The sequence below is a fragment of the Hibiscus syriacus genome, unplaced genomic scaffold, assembly GCF_006381635.1.
Source record: "Hibiscus syriacus cultivar Baekdansim isolate YM2019G1 unplaced genomic scaffold, ASM638163v2 tig00110226_pilon, whole genome shotgun sequence".
Classification (NCBI taxonomy): domain Eukaryota; kingdom Viridiplantae; phylum Streptophyta; class Magnoliopsida; order Malvales; family Malvaceae; genus Hibiscus; species Hibiscus syriacus.
The window spans coordinates 30,003-49,174 of NW_024062637.1; the positions used below are offsets into that span (position 1 = coordinate 30,003).

The 19,172-nt window shown below is 34.2% G+C and overlaps 1 protein-coding gene and 1 pseudogene across 1 annotated transcript; one reads left to right on the forward strand and one right to left on the reverse strand.

Annotated features, from left to right (window-relative positions):
• Nucleotides 1–10,509: 10,509 nt before the first annotated feature.
• Nucleotides 10,510–11,181, forward strand: LOC120114482. Its single transcript, XM_039135377.1, has one exon. The coding sequence runs from the start codon at nucleotides 10,510–10,512 to the stop codon at nucleotides 11,179–11,181; it is 672 nt and encodes a 223-aa protein (XP_038991308.1).
• Nucleotides 11,182–16,802: 5,621 nt separating this feature from the next.
• LOC120114483 lies at nucleotides 16,803–18,201 on the reverse strand (annotated as a pseudogene).
• Between the last annotated feature and the right edge of the window lie 971 nt (nucleotides 18,202–19,172).

A 19,172-nucleotide genomic window follows, 5' to 3' on the forward strand; every position in this document is an offset into this window, starting at 1 on the left:
GTAAAATGTTGGACTTATCTGATGGGCTGGAGAATACCAAAGGAGCAGTGGGGGAGAGTGAGAGGCCCAATCCTGATGGCCCAATACCTGCAGCTGAAATAGAAGGATAGGAATCGGTTTTTATCATTCTGTTATTATAGAATGCCAGTTGTCTATTTTATATTCTCAATTCCAGCTTGTAACTAAATAATACCTGCTGTGTAATCACATTCTTCCTTATGCAATGAATGAAGTATTTCTTTTCTAAATTCTCTCAACTTTCTTCTCTCGAATCTATTTCTTTTCTCTCAATCTATAATAATTGGTAATTAGAGCCTCGATTCTGGAATGCCAAAGAAGAATCAAACTATGGTTGAAGCTGATTTATCAGGGCTGTAAAAGCATATTGAAGATTTAGTTGCTTTAGTTAAACAAGGACAGGATGAAACCAATCCACCCAAATGGTGGGAAAATCAAGAGAATTGAATCAATGCATTGGAGTCCAGAATGGCAACTAATCAAGGCTATGTGGAGGAGTTATTGAAGATATTGACAAGTATAACTGGAGACCAAGAGCAATCTGTTGGTGAGCAAGTACAATCTCCTGATACTTCTAAAAATAAGGACAAGACTCCTGTTATGGTGATTGTGGTGAATGAAAAATCTAGGTTTACTTATAAAACAGATGAACCTGGGATATTAAAGGCTAAACTTGATGCTTGTCTAGCCCTTAAGAACAGTTCTAGGCCTGAGAATCAAATGGGTGAAAACAGTGACTCTAGACCTATTATATTGGGACTAGAAGTTGAAAAAATGGGACCAGTGGGATCATTTAGTTATGGGACTATGTGGAATACACCTAAAATAGAACATCCTTTCTTTGAAGAGGTTAATCCGAGAGGGTGAGTTCAGAAGTGTCTGAAATACTTTTCTATTTGTGGGGTTCCTGTTGAGCAGAGAGTAGAACTAGCTACAATGTATTTAACAGGCAAGGCAGAAGTTTGGTTTGATGGTTACATTATGTAGAAACACCATGTAACATGGCATGAATTTGAAGTTGATCTCTATCATAGATTCAGTGATAGAACTTTTTCTGATATTGTTTAGGAGTTCACTAAATTAACTTAGAAGGGGTCTGTGGAATATTATCAAGAGAAGTTTGAGGAGTTACAACCTCATATGTTGTTGTAGAATCTTACTTTGACTGAGGAATTTTTTGTTTCACTTTTTATTAGTAGACTTAGAGATGATATCAAGCATAGGGTCAAGGCTTTAGATCCTAAAAACTTATCTGAAGCATCTAAACAGGCCAAGTTGTATGAACTGTCTGTGGAGTTTGAGAACAGAAGAGTGAGGTCTTATTTTAAAATCCCACCCTACCCAAACCCCTTATATACATCTAAAACAACTACACTACCAGTACCTACAAAACCAACTTCAGTACCAAATTCAAAGCAAAGTCTTATGGATTACAGAACGCTAAATAACCTCTGCTTTAAATGTGGTGAAAAGTGTTTGCCAGGTCATCAGTGTAAAACCAGGCAGTTGAATATGATTACTGAGGAGATGGAAACTTCTACATTGGAAAATTGTCCTACTGATCCAGAACACTTTCAGCAACCAGAAGATGAAAATTTAGAGATTTCTATGAATGCTATTATTGGTTGCATTGGCCATAATACATTGAGAATACAGGGTACTATTCAAGGGAGACCATTGAATATCCTAATTGATAGTGGCAGCACACATAGTTTCTTGACTCCTAAATGGGCTGATACTGGTATACAGATTAATACTACTTATCCCTTGGTTATCACTGTGGCTAATAGGAAACAATTATTTAGTTATGCTCGTTGCAACAAAGTTGAATGGCAAATTCAGGGACATAATTTTTTTACATGATTTTAGGTTTCTCAAATTAGGAGGAAGTGACATGGTTTTGGAAGTTGATTGGATGAAGTTATTCAGTTCAATATTAATGGACTTCAATAATATAACTCTAAGCTTTGACCATCAAGGAGAATAAATTTGTATTCAGGGACAATAGCCATCAACTGAACTACAACAAATATCAGGGGCTACATTACTTAAAATGTCTGCATGGGATTCTGATATTTTGGGTCATGTGGTTTTATTGACTATGGCAGGAAATTCTACTTCTATTCCTACTGAACTCCAGCATGTATTGGAGTAGTATAGCATAGTTTTTGTTGAACCTACAGGCCTACCTCCTCAGAGATCTCATGATCATGCTATTCCACTTAAATCTAATTCTACACCTGCTAATTTAAGGCCTTACAGGTTTCCTCATAATAAGAAGGTGGAGGTAGAAAAACAGATTGCCAGTATGCTTTCTTCTACTGTTATTCAGCCTAGAAGAAGCCCATTTGCATCACCCTGCCTTCTTATTAAAAAGAATGATGGCACTTGGAGATTTTTTTGTAGATTATAGGCAATTAAATATCATGACAATCAAGGACAAATTCCCTATTCCTATTGTGGAGGATTTATTGGATGAGTTGCATGGGGCAGTATATTTTTCTAAGATTGATTTGAGGTCTAGATACTGGCATATTAGAATCAGACCAGAGGATATTTATAAGACAGCTTTCAGAATACATCAAGGGCATTATGAGTTTAAGGTAATGCCTTTTGGCCTTACTAATGCACCTGCTACATTTCAGGCTCTCATGAATGAATTATTTTATTCTTTCATAAGAAAATTTGTTTTAGTTTTCTTTGATGATATATTAGCATACAGCAGCAGTATGCAGGAGCATGTTCAACATTTACAACTTGTTTTGGAAGTTTTGCAAGTTAAGCAGTTATTTGCAAAATTGTCTAAGTGTTTTTTTGGACATACTAAGGTGGAATATTTTGGTCATATTATTTCTGCTGCAGGGGTGTCTATTGATCCTAGCAAAATTGGAGTGATGCAATCTTGGCCTAAGCCTAAAACCCTTAAATCTCTCAGAGGGTTTCTAGGTCTAACAGGTTATTATAGGAGATTTATCAGAGATTATGACATTATTACCAGGTCATTGACAGAGATGTTAAAGAAGAATGGCTTTCAGTGGAATTATGATGCTTATGCTGCTTTTGAAGATCTTAAAAAAGCTATGTGTTCTGCTCCAGTCTTAGCCCTGCCAGATTTTTCTAAGACATTTTATCTGGAGACAGATGCTAGTTCTGGAGGTGTGGGGGCTGTTCTTTCCCAAGAAGGAAGACCTATTACATATTTGAGTAAAGCTCTAAGCCCTAGAGACTCAGCATTATCTATTTATGAAAGAGAATATCTTGTTATTCTATTGGTTGTTTCCAAATGGAGGCATTATTTGGAGAGTAACCCATTTGTTATTAAGACTGGCCATGAGCCCTTAAAATTTTTGTTAGAGCAAAAGTTGATCACTACTATTCAAAATAAGGGGTTGACAAAGTTGTTGGGACTAGATTATACTACTCAGTATAGAAAGGGGAAGTCAAATATAGTTGCTGATGCTTTATCTAGAAGATGGGAGGATCAAGGCCAATGTTTGACTATGGGGGTGACAGTTTTGATTCTAGTTGGATTCAGGAGATTGAGGACAATTATAAGGGTGATTCTTTAGCTCAGAATTGGATATCAATTTTGACTATTAATCCTGCTGCTGATAATAAGTGGAAGTATGCTAAGGCTGTTCTTAGATATGAGGGGAGAGTTTATGTGGGAGCTACTAGAAGCCTTAGACTACAGATTATACAGACTTTGCATGACTCTCCTCAAGGGGGACATTCAGGTGCACATGCTACATATTATAGGATTAGGTCAAATTTTTATTGGCCAAATCTTAAATCTATGGTTGCTACTTATGTAAGATGTTGTAAAATTTGCCAGCAGACTAAAGTGGAACATATAGCTAAGCTTGGTTTGCTACAGCCCTTACCTGTTCCTACTCAAGCTTGGGAAATCATCACTATGGATTTCATTGAGGGTTTATATACTTCACTAGAGAAAAACTGTATTTTAGTGATTGTGGATAAATTCACAAAGTACAGTCACTTTCTATCTTTATCTCATCCTTATACTGTAGCAGAGGTAGCTAAACTTTATCTAGATAATGTTTATAAACTACATGGCCAGCCTAAAATGGCCATTTCTGATAGAGATAAGACCTTTACTAGTTTGTTTTGGAGGGAATTGATGAAACAATTGGGCACTAAAGCAGTTTTCAGCACTGCTTACCATCGAGAAATAGATGGCCAGACAGAAAGGGTTCACCAGTGTTTGGAATAGTATTTAAGAGGCATTTGTTTATATCAGCCTAGAAAATAGGCTAAGTGGCTACCTCGGGCAGAGTGGTGGTACAACACCACTTATCATACTGCTTTAAAGCTGACTCCATTTCAAGTATTATATGGGTACAAACCACCTATTATGGTTTGGCCTACAGACTCTATTGTGCAGTCAATCAATGAAATTATGAATAGCAGGGAACATCTCAGGCAGTTAGTTAAACAGCAGTTAGAGTTAGCCAATAACAGGATGAAGCAGCAAGCAGATAAGAATATATCAGAGAGGAATTTTAATGTTGGAGATTTGGTTTGCCTACGATTACAGCCCTATCGGCAGACTTCCCTTGCCCTGCGAAGAAATCTCAAGTTAGCAGCCAAATACTATGGACCATATAAAATACTTGAAAAGATAGGTGCATTGGCTTATAAATTGCACTTACCAGAATCATCAAGACTTCACCCAGTGTTCCATGTGAGTCTCTTGAAGAAATTCATCGGGGATTCCTCCAAAGCTGTCACAGATCCTCCTGCAATAGAAGACGACGGTCAGTTGCGAATCAAACCATTGAAAGTGGTGGGAAGACGTATTGTGAATCAAAATGGTAAATCTGTAACTCAGTTGTTGATTAGATGGGAGAACTTGGATGACGCGAATAATACTTGGGAAGACTATTCAGTTCTGCGAGGATAGTTTCCTACATTTGATCCTTGGGGAAAAGGATCATCTCGAGAGGGGGGTATTGTTATAGTAGGAGAAGAGGATGAAGAGCGTAATGTTAGACTCGGAGGTGAAGAGAAAGAACGGAGTAACGAATAAGATTTAGGATTAGAAGAACGAGGGTTAGGGATTGAGGAAAGTAATTTGGGAATTGAAATCAGGGAAGAATTTGAAGCACGAGAGAGTAAAATGTTGGACTTATCTAATGGGCTGGAGAAGACCAAAGGAGCAGTGAGGGAGAGTGAGAGGCCCAATTCTGACGGCCCAATACCTGCAGCTGAAATAGAAGGATAAGAATCATTTTGTTATCATTCTGTTATTATAGAATGCCAGCTGTCCATTTTAGATTCTCAATTCCAGCTTGTAACTAAATAATATATGTTGTGTAATCACATTCTTCCTTATGCAATGAATGAAGTATTTCTTTTCTAAATTCTCTCAACTTTCTTCTCTCGAATCTCTTTCTTTTCTCTCAATCCATAACATTCTTCATAATGGTTTCAAAACCACTATACGAGGTTTCGAAACCCTCTTAAAAATGTGATCGTTGGAACAGAGAGTTTAGAAACTAGGCTAAGGGGTTTCGAAACCAGGTACAGGGGGTTTTGAAATTAGGCAAAGGAATTTCAAAACCATACTGAAATTTTTGAAATTTTAAGCATTCTGCCTCAGAGTTTCGAAACCTAAAAGGGGTTTCGAAACCTTACTCCAAAATTTGAATATTTTGACTTATTTTGAGTTTCTAAACATATTTTAAAGTGTAGATCAAGTCAAAAATACTTGGAAAATATTTTTCAAGTTTTGTTGACTTTGAATTATTTTTGAATCATTTGAATAAATTCAATTAATCCCAAAAATGTTTTACCCTTATTTATTATATCAAAATATAGGTTCAACAACCCCAGATAACACGAAAAAACTCGCATAAGTGCCTCCGCATCAAGGTTGTTTGTAGCCAAGACTCTACCAATCAACCAGTGTGCAACCACGTTGGGGAAGATCTGAGGGATCGATGAGAATAAAAACCTCTGTCGTCTCATCAGACGTGAAATGTGAAGATACTAATTTTTTTTACCCATATTATTATTATTATTATTATTTATTATTATTATTATTATTATTATTATTATTATTATTATTATCATTATTAAATATATATTAAATAAATATATATAAATAAATAATTACAGACCAATTACAACTGGACCGGCCCAGTTACAAACAAACCAGAACCGGTCCAGATCAAACCAGAAACCCTAAACATTTGGGGTTCCAGTTAGGGTTTCCTAACCCTAATCTAGTCGGCCGCCTCATCACAGCCGTTGGATCTGAGAGATCCAACGGTCCAGATTGATCCAGATGAAAACCCTAGGGTCTGATACCCTAGGGACACGCAGCCGCTGCTGCTATCTCGCCGCCTCCGCCGCTGCCACGTCCCAACCGAAGGCTCCAGAAGCTCCAACGCCAGCCGTCCACGCCATGGCTACGGGGTGAGTCACCACTGGTAGTCCGGTGACTCACCGAGACCCTCTCTTCGGACCGGTCCGATGGCCACATCGGTGGTGGCTATAAAAGCCACCACCCCAACCTGAAAAAAAAAAACACACAAAAACAGAAGAAAAAAAAAGAACACAGAGCCGGGAAAAAAAAACAGAGAAATAATATAAAAGAAAACTACTACCAACGATCTCAGTCAACATCCCACAACCAGCAACCAAAAAATAGAAGGAAAAAAGGAGAGAAGCTTACCAAGGAAGCCACGACCACCGGAACCCTCCAAACGACACCGACAACCTTCGAAAACCGAAGGTATTTTCCTAGATTTGCTCCGGTTGGGAGCTTTTTAGGAGAAAATAACACCGGAACCGTCCTTAGGACGGTCCGATCTATTTAATGGTGGAAAAATAAGATTTTCCGGCCACCAGATGCGGTGGCCGGCGGTGATGGTCACGGCGGCAGACGGTTGCCGTCCGGTGACCGGCTTCCCTCCGGTGAGGGAAGCTAGAGAGCTGAGAGAGCTTTGTTCATTCTCTCTCAGTTAGAGAGAGAATGAAATTTGAAAAATGAAATAGATGGCCCGAAGGGCCGGCCATTTTTGACCTTTTATAGGCCTTCCCGAACGACGTCGTTTCGGGAAGGACTATGCGCGTAATTAGACAATAGTTAAACCCCGTCCGCCGTCCTCCTAACTTGTAAACTTTACATTTTAGTCACTAAATCGAATTTATAAATACTTTTAATTCAGTCTTTGAATTTCAATTTTATTTATTTTAGTCCTTTTTATTAAAATAATATATTTAGGATAAATAACAGATTTAATCCCTTAATTTTAATAAATAATATTTTAATCCCTAGTTTATATTTTTAATTTATTTTATTATAATATCCGAATTTTAGATAATTTTATTTTAGTCACTAAATAAATAAAATAAATAAATAGCATGTTTAATCCCTAATATTTTGATTAGTTATGAATTAGGTTTTTAATTTTATTTTTTCTATCATTTAGTTATTTATTTTAAATATATCGTTCTAGTTGTATTTTATTGTTTTAATTTTACTTGTTTATTTATTTAAATATTTTTATAGTCATAAATATATATATATATAATAAATAAATATTTACTTCAAATAAATTATTTTAAATATTTATTTTTCAATATCGAAAAAAAGGACAGTCTTAATACAACTGGATGTCCTATTCTGGAATTTTAAAATTAAATATTATAAAAAAATTATTATTATTTAATTTTATGTAAATTAATCAAATAGAAAGAAAAGAGCTGTCTTAAGGCACCTAGAAGTTCTTTTCTGATATTTTAAAATAAATAAATATTTTTTTATATAATTTTGAAATAATAAAATTATAAATTAAATATATTTTTGAATTTTTAAATTTTAATAATAGAGACAATTTATAATTAAAAAGTACCAATTTTGGGCGTTGTAGGGGTGCTAATCCTTCCCTAAACGTAACCGACCACGAATCCCTTTTTATTATTAAAAAGAATGAATTTTTGGTTATAAACGCAGATCAGTTCATTTTTTTATTAGTGTTTTCTTTAAAACTCTTTTAAAAAAATAATTTTTAGGTATTCGACCTACCTGACCCAAAAGGCCGATGGCGACTCCCAAATTATTTTCAAAACCATTTATTCACATCAATTTCCCCGCCAAAATTATAATATTTCGTGCCCGGACAAAAACCGGTTACGACAAAATGCAAATAAGCAAATAGTTTGTCAACCTCCTCAGCCATAACCGCCAGATGCAACCAACCAAAAAATACCAAAGAAGAAGAGTAAAGCTTCCCGGATAACCTCCACTGTAACCACATGGTTAAGGAAAATAACGCAAGCAGTTACAAAGCGAGGTATGAGGAACGTGTCTGTAACAGCCCAATACTCGTGCATGGCACATGCAAACCCTACAACCACGCCAACTAGCCATGAAGGTTTGGACGTTCCGACCAACCATTTCCAGTCGCCCAGAATATAAGAAAACAATTGCAGGGAAGGTAGAACACTGAAGTGAGACCGGTTATGACAATAGGCGTGTGTCGAACAGAACACAGAACGGTTACCATTACGACCAACAAACAAAAGAGAACCAAAAACGATGACCGGAGAAACAACGCAACAAATACCTGTACTGGAAAAGTAAGCACCAAACCAGTGACCGTGCCATCCTCCATATTGCAGAGGACCATGAGAGAAAGCCGCCATTTTTTTAAAAATTCTTTACTACCGATCTTTTAATTATTTTGCTATGCCTATTTTACTTATAAATAATGATTTTTAAAATTTCATATGATACATTGAAAAATATCATTTTACTTTATTTTTTCTCCTTTCACATTTTCACATTCTGTAAGTTTTCTTCCTCTCACATTAAAAAAAATATTATCTTACCATATGAGTTTTATCTTTCTCATATAAAAATTTTGTGTTAATTTTAAAGATCACATTCATTTTACAATTACATCAATTAGAGTGAAACCATTTCTAAACGATGATTTTTACTACGACATAATGAACTTATTTTATTTCTTTTGATTCATTATTATTATCACTACTATTTTTTTATTCTGTAACAGTATAATTTTCAATAACTTTTTAGTTCCCATTACCTTCATGTAAAGTGCCTGTTGGAGATGGGTATTTAGAAGATAACTGAGCTTTAGCGTGTCAATCTATAATGCTTAGATTCAACCTTTCTCTACAAGTAAAAAAAAAAATTGAAAGAGAATACGGCTTCAATCTTTTCCATGACTTATTAACTCTTCTTTCAAGTTGAAAGAAAAAGCCAAAGCAAAAACGTTAATGAAGATAAGGTATTAAGGTTTGAAGCTTTCTTTTATAAAGAAAATAATATCTCTAACACGGAATTATATGTTAGGGTGAAGTTGAATTTATAAAATTCTGGGAGGCAAATTTAAACTTATAAAATTTTAAGTGGAGAAAACATGTTTTTAATAGAAAATACATAGAAAAAATCTAAAATATAAGATAATTTTAAAATTTCAGAGGGTGTGTCTGCCCCTACCCGCCCTCTCGGTCCATCCACGTCATTTTTCTTAAGATTAATCTTCACATTTTTTCTACATGTAAAAAAATGGGTAGCTATTTGGAAGTTATCTTGAGATTGATGGATCTTATTGCTTGGGACCACGGATGACATAGTGCTTAGGATCTATAAAATAATTTCTCCATTACTCTCCATTCTAATATGAATCCAAAAAATAAAAATTAAAGAATGAAATTTAAATCAGTCAAATTTATTGTGGGTAAAATAATAAATTAAAATGAAATAAACTTGAAATCTCATGGGTTTTCTGTTATGCTTCACATTCCCTTTGTTAGACACCCGAAACTTCCTTTTCCAACCCAAGTTTACAAATACCTATGTTCCCCAAGAATATATCCAAAACTAAAAGTCCTTGTGTTTAGACTTTAGACCCTCCATTTCTTTTCCTCAAGTCGTATCATATTTCTTACATGGTCAACTTTTTTCTTTAGTCCCTACCTTATAAATAAATTGTGAATTTAATCTTTATATTTTAATTTAATTATTTTTATCTATATTTTTAAAATTTTAGTATTGACCTAAGATAACATATGAATAATATAATTAGATTTTAAAAACTTAAATAATTAAATTAGAGAACATGCTGCGAAATTATTAAAGTGAATTAAGGATCCATGATGTACAGATATAACAATCTAATTATTGAAATGATAAAAAAGGAAATTTCCTAAATTTTCACTCGCAGAAGCTTCTTAAACTGAATGATCTTATAGCATGTGACGTGTTATTCACGGTAGAATTTCTTAGCCAATAGGTCAGATGCAGAGGAAACAGAAGTGGTAACGTGGGAACTGGGAAGCCTGCCAATGTATATCAACTTTGAACCCAAAATATACGACAAAACTGGAGAATTCTATACAAATCTCAATCATGCTTAATTCCTCACAAATGCTTAGTGTATATATATTTATATATCTCCGAGCACCAAAGTCGCATATACCATAACCTAGGCAATGGTTGAGCAAGAGCAGGTTAAGCCCTTCGCCCCGATGGCCTTCGGAGCTCAAAGCAGCGACGACGACGAAGCCTTGTCGATGGAACTGCAGTCGAAAAAGAAACGATATATCCAGTGTTGCGGCTGTATCACCGCACTCCTTTTAATCCTAGCCACCGTTGTTTTAATCCTGTTTTTCACTGTTTTTCGTATACAGGATCCAATGGTCTGGTTGAATTCCATAACAATCCAAAGCCTGGAGATTTCAACCAAGGGAATTCTAAGGACTGATGTAAACGTAACACTTTTAGCTGATGTTTCAGTGGAGAACCCCAATGCAGCGACCTTCAAATTCAATAATGGCATGACGACGATTTACTACGGTGGCAGGGTGGTGGGTGAGGGCATTCATTTCCAAGGGAAGGCTAAGCCTAGGCGTACGCTGCGGAAGAACGTGACGGTGGAAATCGATCCCGAGAAATTTCTGGCTGATCCGAGCTTTGTGATCAAAATCATGGGTTCAAAGGGATTGAACATAAGCAGTTACACCAGAATCTCAGGCCGGATAGATATTATGAACATTATCAAGAGAAACGTTTTGGTGAAATTCAATTGCTCCACGACTTTTAGACTCGACCACTCTGGCGTAGGCTTTCATGGAGAGAAGTGCCGGCCAGAACTCGATTTCTAGATATACTATATATATATGGTGATTGCTGAAGTTACGGTTAAATATTGCACACCATGTCGATTAGATTGCTGTATGTTTTCTCTTTCTTTCTTTTTTCCCCTATGAAGTTACTTATAAAGTATAAGAACTAAGAATTGATTAACTTTCTATGTTTTCAGTCAATGTTGATTGCATCTTAGAATAAAAGCAAGATTAGTTGGACTGGGCACTAATGAACTACTTTGTGATGCAATCATGTTACAAAAATCCCTCGAAACTCTGCCATAAACATTATATTGCAAAGAAGTGGGATTAGGGCAAGGAATCCAGATAATTTGGTGCTTTTCATGAGATGGACATTGGATTTGGACCTTATACACTTTGTTTTGAGACAACTTTCCTTCCTAAGCTGCATCAAATAATAATAGAATAAAGTAGATAAATGATCATTATATTATATTGAACAAAGAAACCAATCATCTTTCAGAACGGATAGGGGAATGTTATGACCCAAGAATCTATGCCAACTCAGCAATCCTATCAATTATTGACAGATCAACATTCCAAGGCTTTGTTGGTTACGGTAACTAGCTATAAAATATAGTGGAGTCAATGAAGGAAGGGCATGAAATATTGTTATAATCTGTTACTCTCTCCCTTTCTAGTTTTCTCTCTGTTCTTCCCTCATATTTCTCATTTTATCTTCTCTATTTGCTGTAATTTCTTGTTCTTCAATGGAATACAACTTAATTACTTGAGTTCATATCATTAAGAAACTGAGTTCATAACAGGGAACTTTTTTGTTAAGGTTCCAGTTGATGGCTAAAACGGCATAAGGGGTTTGCCCATAAAAAAATAGCATTACTGCACTAGCATAGTGGAAAGGCTCCGCACTTTGCAGCGCCTTTGTAGGCCCCAAGTCCTGCCGCTAGGAGACAAATGGTATCTCACTGGCTATTTCACAACAGCAAGAGAATGCATTGGCAACAACAACATCCATGATTTCTCCAGTTCCAATACCTGATTAGAAACACAGGTAAAGCAGTAAAAATCTTGTTCCTTTAAGAACTAGTTTTATGGTCTGATCCATTAGACCAAAAAAGAACCATAACCATAAACAATGGTGGGACTTTTGCCATTGCCCTTCCTTTCTTTTTCTCCCTCCCTATGAGGAAAAGAAAAGGAACTCTATTTTTTTTGATCTGTTTTGGTCTCCACTCCTCCACGTCTCTGACCACAAAAGACAGCATTTAGTCCCGACCTGGGACCCATAATGGCAAATGCAAACTACTCAGCATGGTTTTTAGAACCGGATTGGTTAGTGAACCGGCCATGTTACTGGTTTACTGGTTCAACCGGTCGGAAGAACCGGACGACGTTATAATTATTTAAAAAATTAAATAAAAATACCAAAAATATTTAATAAAAAATAATTTTTATATCACAATTCATATTCAAAGCAAGTCATAACATATGTATATAAGTTAAAAATCATAAAATCAAGTTAAATAAAATGATTCAAATTAACTACAACATAATATTTAAGATAAAACATATTAAATAATAAATATAATTATATAACTATAATTAAAAAATAAATTTGGGGATAAAAAAATTATAACAAAATGATATTGTTTGGTTTAATTTTTTTTTAAATAATCCCACATGGTTAAGAAACATAGAAGATCATCCCAAATAACTTCTATAAATAATAGAGGTAATTTGGCATTCAAAATCATAGAGCCTTTTGGTAAGCATTGAGTGAACTATTCTTTCACTTCAATCAAGCTCGAATTTTAGGCTTCAATCGAGCTTCTAAATTTTTTTTTGAGTTCAAGCCTTTTTGAGTTCAAGTTTCAATATTATATTTCGAGTTTGAGTTAAACTTCATAATTTTTAGCTCGTGAGTTTGAATCGAGTTGAACTTACTTTTAAATTTTTCAAGTTCGAGTTGAGCTCAGCAATACTCGAGTTCGACTTGGTTCGTTTAACAAATGACGTCGTTTGGTTTAATTTTAAAAAAAACAAAATTGACGGTTTTTCCCAGTTTTTCCCGGTTTTTTCCGGTTTTCAACCGGTCCGGTTTGAACGGTTCAGCGGTTCTGACCGGTTCACTAATAGGGGTTCAACCGGTTAAGATTGAACCGGACTAGGCAACAGTTTCCTTTTAAACCGGTTGAATCAGCCGATCCGATCCGATTTTCAAAACAATGCTTCAAAGACAAAATCTTTCAACCCTTTCATATTTTAACTACGGAGGTTTGGATTTGCTCTATCTTTCCACCAAGATAATTGTCAAATCTGCCCATAAATGCTACACCAGCCAACAAAAACATTTAAACACTAATGTGGCTTTTGGTTCTTTGGAATATTTATGAGGGAATTGAAATATGTGAAAGAGTTGGACTCCAATTCCATATTCTGTTTGGTTGGCAGAAAATGGAATTAGAATCCAATTCTATATTATGTTTAGTTCGCAGACATGTCAGATGAATTTGATTTCAGTAATGTAAAATGACAGAATTGCCCTTCTTGTTTTTTTGCTTTATTTTAGTTTATTTTACAACTTACATGTAGTAATATATTATAAAAAATCATGCTAATATATTTCAATAAATTATAAAAATCATGCTAATAAAAATTATAAAAATGACAGAATATGTTAATAAGTTACCAAAAGATAAAGCAATATTTCGATACATTTCAATCGGAGTATGTTAATTAGTTACCAAAAAATATATCAAAAACTATTTTTATTCAATATATGAATTAGAAACTCAACCTGACACGACTCAAAATAATAAAAAAATTATTTTTATTCAATAAAAATATTGACTTAATTGAAAAAAATTATATATAGAGGGGTATTATTGTAATTATTCCTAAATATATAAGGTAAAATTATATATTTTTTCGGGTCGGTCCGGTTTTTTCACCCTAAACCCGAACCCGACCCGACTCGACCCGAATATCACACTTAAAAAACCCGACCCGACCCGAACAAAATAAAGTTTCATCCAACCCGACCCGACCCGAATATATGAATTAGAAATCCGACCCGACCCGAATTATATATATTTTCAGGTATGTCCGATTTTTTTCACCCTAAACCCGAACCCGACCCGAATATCACACTTAAAAAAACCCGACCCGAATCGACCCGAATATCACACTTAAAAAACCCGACCCGACCCGAACAAAATAAAGTTTCAACCGACCCGACCCGAATATATGAATTAAAAATCCGACCCGACCCGAAATAATAAAAAATTATTTTTATTTAATAAAAACAGTGACTTAATCCGACCCGACCCGAATTATATATATTTTCGGGTCGGTTTGGATTTTTTCACCCTAAACCCGAACCCGACCTGACCCGAATATCACACTTAAAAAAACCCGACCCGACCCGACCAAAATAAAGTTTCACCCGACCCGACCCGAATATATGAATTAGAAACCCGACCCGAAATAATAAAAAAATATTTTTATTCAATATATGAATAAGTTACCAAAGGATTGATGAGGGTAGTATGGTCAAATTTCAATTCCCTCCAACAAGGGGATTAAATTCCATCCATTTTTTTTTTTGGAATTCACTTTCCCTCATTTGATGGAATTGAATTCCATCAGGGATTCCAATTCCCTTGAAAAACTCGAACCAAACATGGGAAAATAATAGAATTTGATTCCAATTCTCACAAATTCCAAGAGATTACATCCAACCAAACGCCACCTAAAATAACCAAGTCAAGTCCATACTAATATAAAATTAATTTCCCATATTTTCAAAATATTTAATATTTTAGTAAATTAATTATTGAATTTAATAACATTATAATTTATCAAATCGATGATACGAGTGAAAATATTTTAAATAAAAATTATATTCATAAATTAATTGGTTTTCGTTTATATTTAAAAAGTTAAATTAATGTCTGACTTAACTCGTGTCATTAATTATACTCCTAATGCATAAAATTTCAATAGTATTCATGACCCATCAGATTGAAAATACAACTCCTTAGTATAAATTTAATTATTAAAAAATATTAAATATATATTATAGTATAAATAGGACGTAAAATATCAGTCTTAACAGTAAAAACAATATTAATCTCCCTAAATATTCTGAATTTGAAAATAATCTTATAAAATAATTAAGGAATAGTCTTTTATTAAAGTAATTAAATAATCATTGAAATTAATATATCTAAGTCAATATTCAAATTTTACAAGAAAAATAAAATTTTATTTTTATCCAAATTAAAGTTTCTCTTTTTTTATACATAAATGGGTTAAATAAATATTTTGATGAAATAAAAAATTATTCGAATGCAAATTAGGGCATAAACATCGATACAATAAAAATATATAATTTTATAAAGTTTAAATAGTTAAATATAATAATATAACAAAATATCATTTCTATCTCCGAAAACTTGAACCTGGAGTGTAAATAGCATGGTTTTTAGATCTGGACCGGTTAGCGAACCGGTCATGCTATCGGTTTATTAGTTTAACTGGTCGAACCGGTTCGACCGGTCGAAAGAACTGGACGATTTTATAATTATTTCAAAAATTAAATAAAAATACCAAAAATATTTAATAAAAAATAATTTTTTATATCACAAGTCATATTCAAAGCAAGTCATATTCAAAGCAAGTCATAACATATATAAGTTAAAAACCATAAAATTAAGTGAAACAAAATGATTCAAATTAACTACAACATAATATTTAAGGTAAAACATATTAAATAATAAATATAATTATATAACTATAATTAAAAAATAAATTTGGGGTTAAAAAAATCATAACAAGATGATATTATTTGATTTATTTTTTTTAAAAAAAACAATATCACATGGCTAAGAAACATAGAAAAGCATCCCAAAAGTCTAAAGAGTAAAAATATGAGAACAAAACAATCTCACATTGCTAAGAAACATAGAAGAGTATCACAACTAACTTCTATAAATAATAGAGGTAATTTGACATTTAAAATCATGGAATCTTTTGGTGAGCATTGAGTGAACTATTCTTTCACTTCAATCAAGCTCGAATTTTAGGCTTCAATCGAGTTTCTAAATTTTTTTTGAGTTCAAGCCTTTTTGAGTTCAAGTTTCAATATTATATTTCGAGTTTGAGTTGAATTTGATAATTTTTAGCTTGTGAGTTTGAGTTGAGTTGAGCTTACTTTTAAAGTTTTCAAGTTCGAGTCGAGCTCAACAATACTCGAGTTCGACTTGGCTCGTTTGACAAACGACGTTGTTTGGTTTAATTTTTTTTTTAAAAAAAAAACAAAAATCCCGATTTTCCCCGGTTTTTTTCCGTTTTTTTCGATTTTCAGCCGGTCCGGTTCGAACGGTTCAACGATTCTGGTCGGTTCACTACTAGCGGTTCAACCGATTTAGATTAAATCGGACTAAACAACAGTTTCCAGTTGAATCGGTTAAACCGACCGATCAGATCCGATTTTCAAAACAGAGCTATTAAGTACCCAAAGTAACAAAAACTGAATCCCGAATTGTTCGACTTCAAGGAGAAAAAGGGAACAAGGAGAATTTGCTGATAGTGATGGAGCCTTCATATCATACTTGATTTTTTAACAATACAAAGATATGATTTTTCACAATATAAACAAAAATATTTACAGATATAATCAATGCTTGATGGATGACAATTCTTTTCACGCTTTGGCTTCCTCTGGTGATGATTTTCTTGACAGATTAATTGACTTGTCATGGGATGGGTCACTTACTTACCTTGGCAAAAATGAAGACGAATCTATGGCAGAAAAATGAACCCAAAAAAAAAGGAGATTAAAATTCATTGACAAATTGAACAAACATGGTTTCAAAAAGGTTTTATCTTTAAGTGGAGATGTTTAAATGAAATACCTTGACACCCATTAAAGGATCTCCTGCAATGTAGGATGGCGCCTTGGATTCCATCTTGTTGCTGCAGGAGAGAATCTCTCCTCTTAGACACAGCAGGCGCAGGAGGAACAGTCGCCACGGCGGAGGAAGCCGGTCGACTCTTTTCCAAATGCTTACATACCACTCTAAAACCTGCATGAATGTTCACCTGCTTGGGGTTCTTCCCAACCTCCGCCTCCGCCGTCGTTACATTCACCGAAACCGGTTTCTGAGCAGCCGTAGATGACGGCGTTTCAGGTTTCAAAGAACTCAAGTTCAACTGCCCTGAGAACTTCAGCTTCTCGCCGTACCTTCTTGAACCCCGAACATAAAGCGGCTTAACTTTCTTCAAGTATTTTTGTATGTAAACGTCTTTGGATAACTTCTTTTCATCAGAAACGGTCTCTCGAGAGCTCTGCTGTTTCTGCGACTTGCTGCTGTCTCTGGACAACAGAGACGTTATAGGAATCTCTTCAACCTTAAATTTCACTGTAAAAAGCTTGTTCTTGTTGTTATCATTGTTTTCTTCTTGCTTTTTTGGATTAGTCGTGGTGGGGACTGAAATTGGTCCGTTAACTGAGATGGATTCTGTTTTTTCAGTTGAGTTGAGCTTTGAGTTCTTGAATCTTAACAAGAAAACTCGACACTTGGTGGCTGATTTCAACAAAGAGACCGGGAATTGGGGAGGTTTCTATTCCAAAGAAGAGTTTGTTTCAGCGGGTACTAGCCTTCCTTTAAAGAACAAATCATCAGAAGGTGATGAAGTCAAGTTCGGATCAGAAGGGTTGGTGCTTGATCCAGAGGAGAGCGTGAAATTGAACTCTCGACCACCATCAGAGCAGCCATCATCAGATTTTGCATCAACACCTTCATTTTGATCCTCACTTCCTTCGTCTTCAACATTACCACTTTCTTCCTCGATGTCTTCCTTCTCCTCTGATTCATCCTCATCAGGAACCGCAAACTCCAGGTCAAAGAAAGGCCCGTCATCGTCCGTATCTTCCACCTGATGAGTAGTCACGATCGTAGTTGTGCAGCAGCCGGCAGAATGTACAGCAGCACAAGAATTATTACAACCTCCACCCCATCTCCAATACTTAAGCAAGCTAAAAGCTTCCATTGTTAGGAAAGCCAGAGTAGAAAAAACACAAAGTTTGGATCTTTCTTGAAGTTGGGGGTTTTTAGAGCAGATAACAGAAAAGGATGTCACTTCTTAAAGGTTAATGGGAAGTACTGAAAATGGAGTGTAACAGAGTGAAGAGAGAGAGAGAGAGAGAGAGAGAGGGGGAATGTCTCAGGAAAGGCGGGTTAATATACGGCTAATATACAGCATTACCGGATACATTAAAATGTATTTAATAAATTCGGTTTAACGGTACCTATTATGTTGACAACTAATAATGTTTTAGGTAGAAAATATGAAAAACTATTAAAAATTTTGGTAACCGGTAAACTTTGGTTATCGGTAAGTATCTATCCTTTTTATAAAAGTGTCCATACTTTTAACATATCAAATAAATTTTACCGGTTTTGTCATAATGAATCTGGTTTTGTCATATTTTTACCTGTTATATTGTAAATTATCTATCTTTTTTATAAAAGTGTCCATACTTATTTCACTGTGAAAATATATTTATTATTATCTTTAGTTAATATTGTTAAATTTAAAATCTAAATAATATTTTATAAAATATCAAAACAATCAAATAATTTTTTGTGTAAATGAAATTATTAAATTAATATTGTAGGTGGAAAACATGAAACACTATTAAAAAAATTGAAACATAAATTACATAACTTTCAAAAAAGTATATATCATTTTTATAAAAGTGTCCATACTTATTTCACTGTTGAAAACATATTTATTATTATATTTGGTTAATATTGTTAAATTTAAATTCTAAATAATATTTTATAAAATATCAAAACAATCAAATAATATTTTGTGTAAATTAAATTATTAAATTAATATTGTAGGTGGAAAACATGAAACACTATTAAATAAATTGAAACATAAATTACATAACTTTCAAAGAAGTATATATCATTTTTATAAAAGTGTCCATACTTATAAAAGTAGGTCTAAGTCAT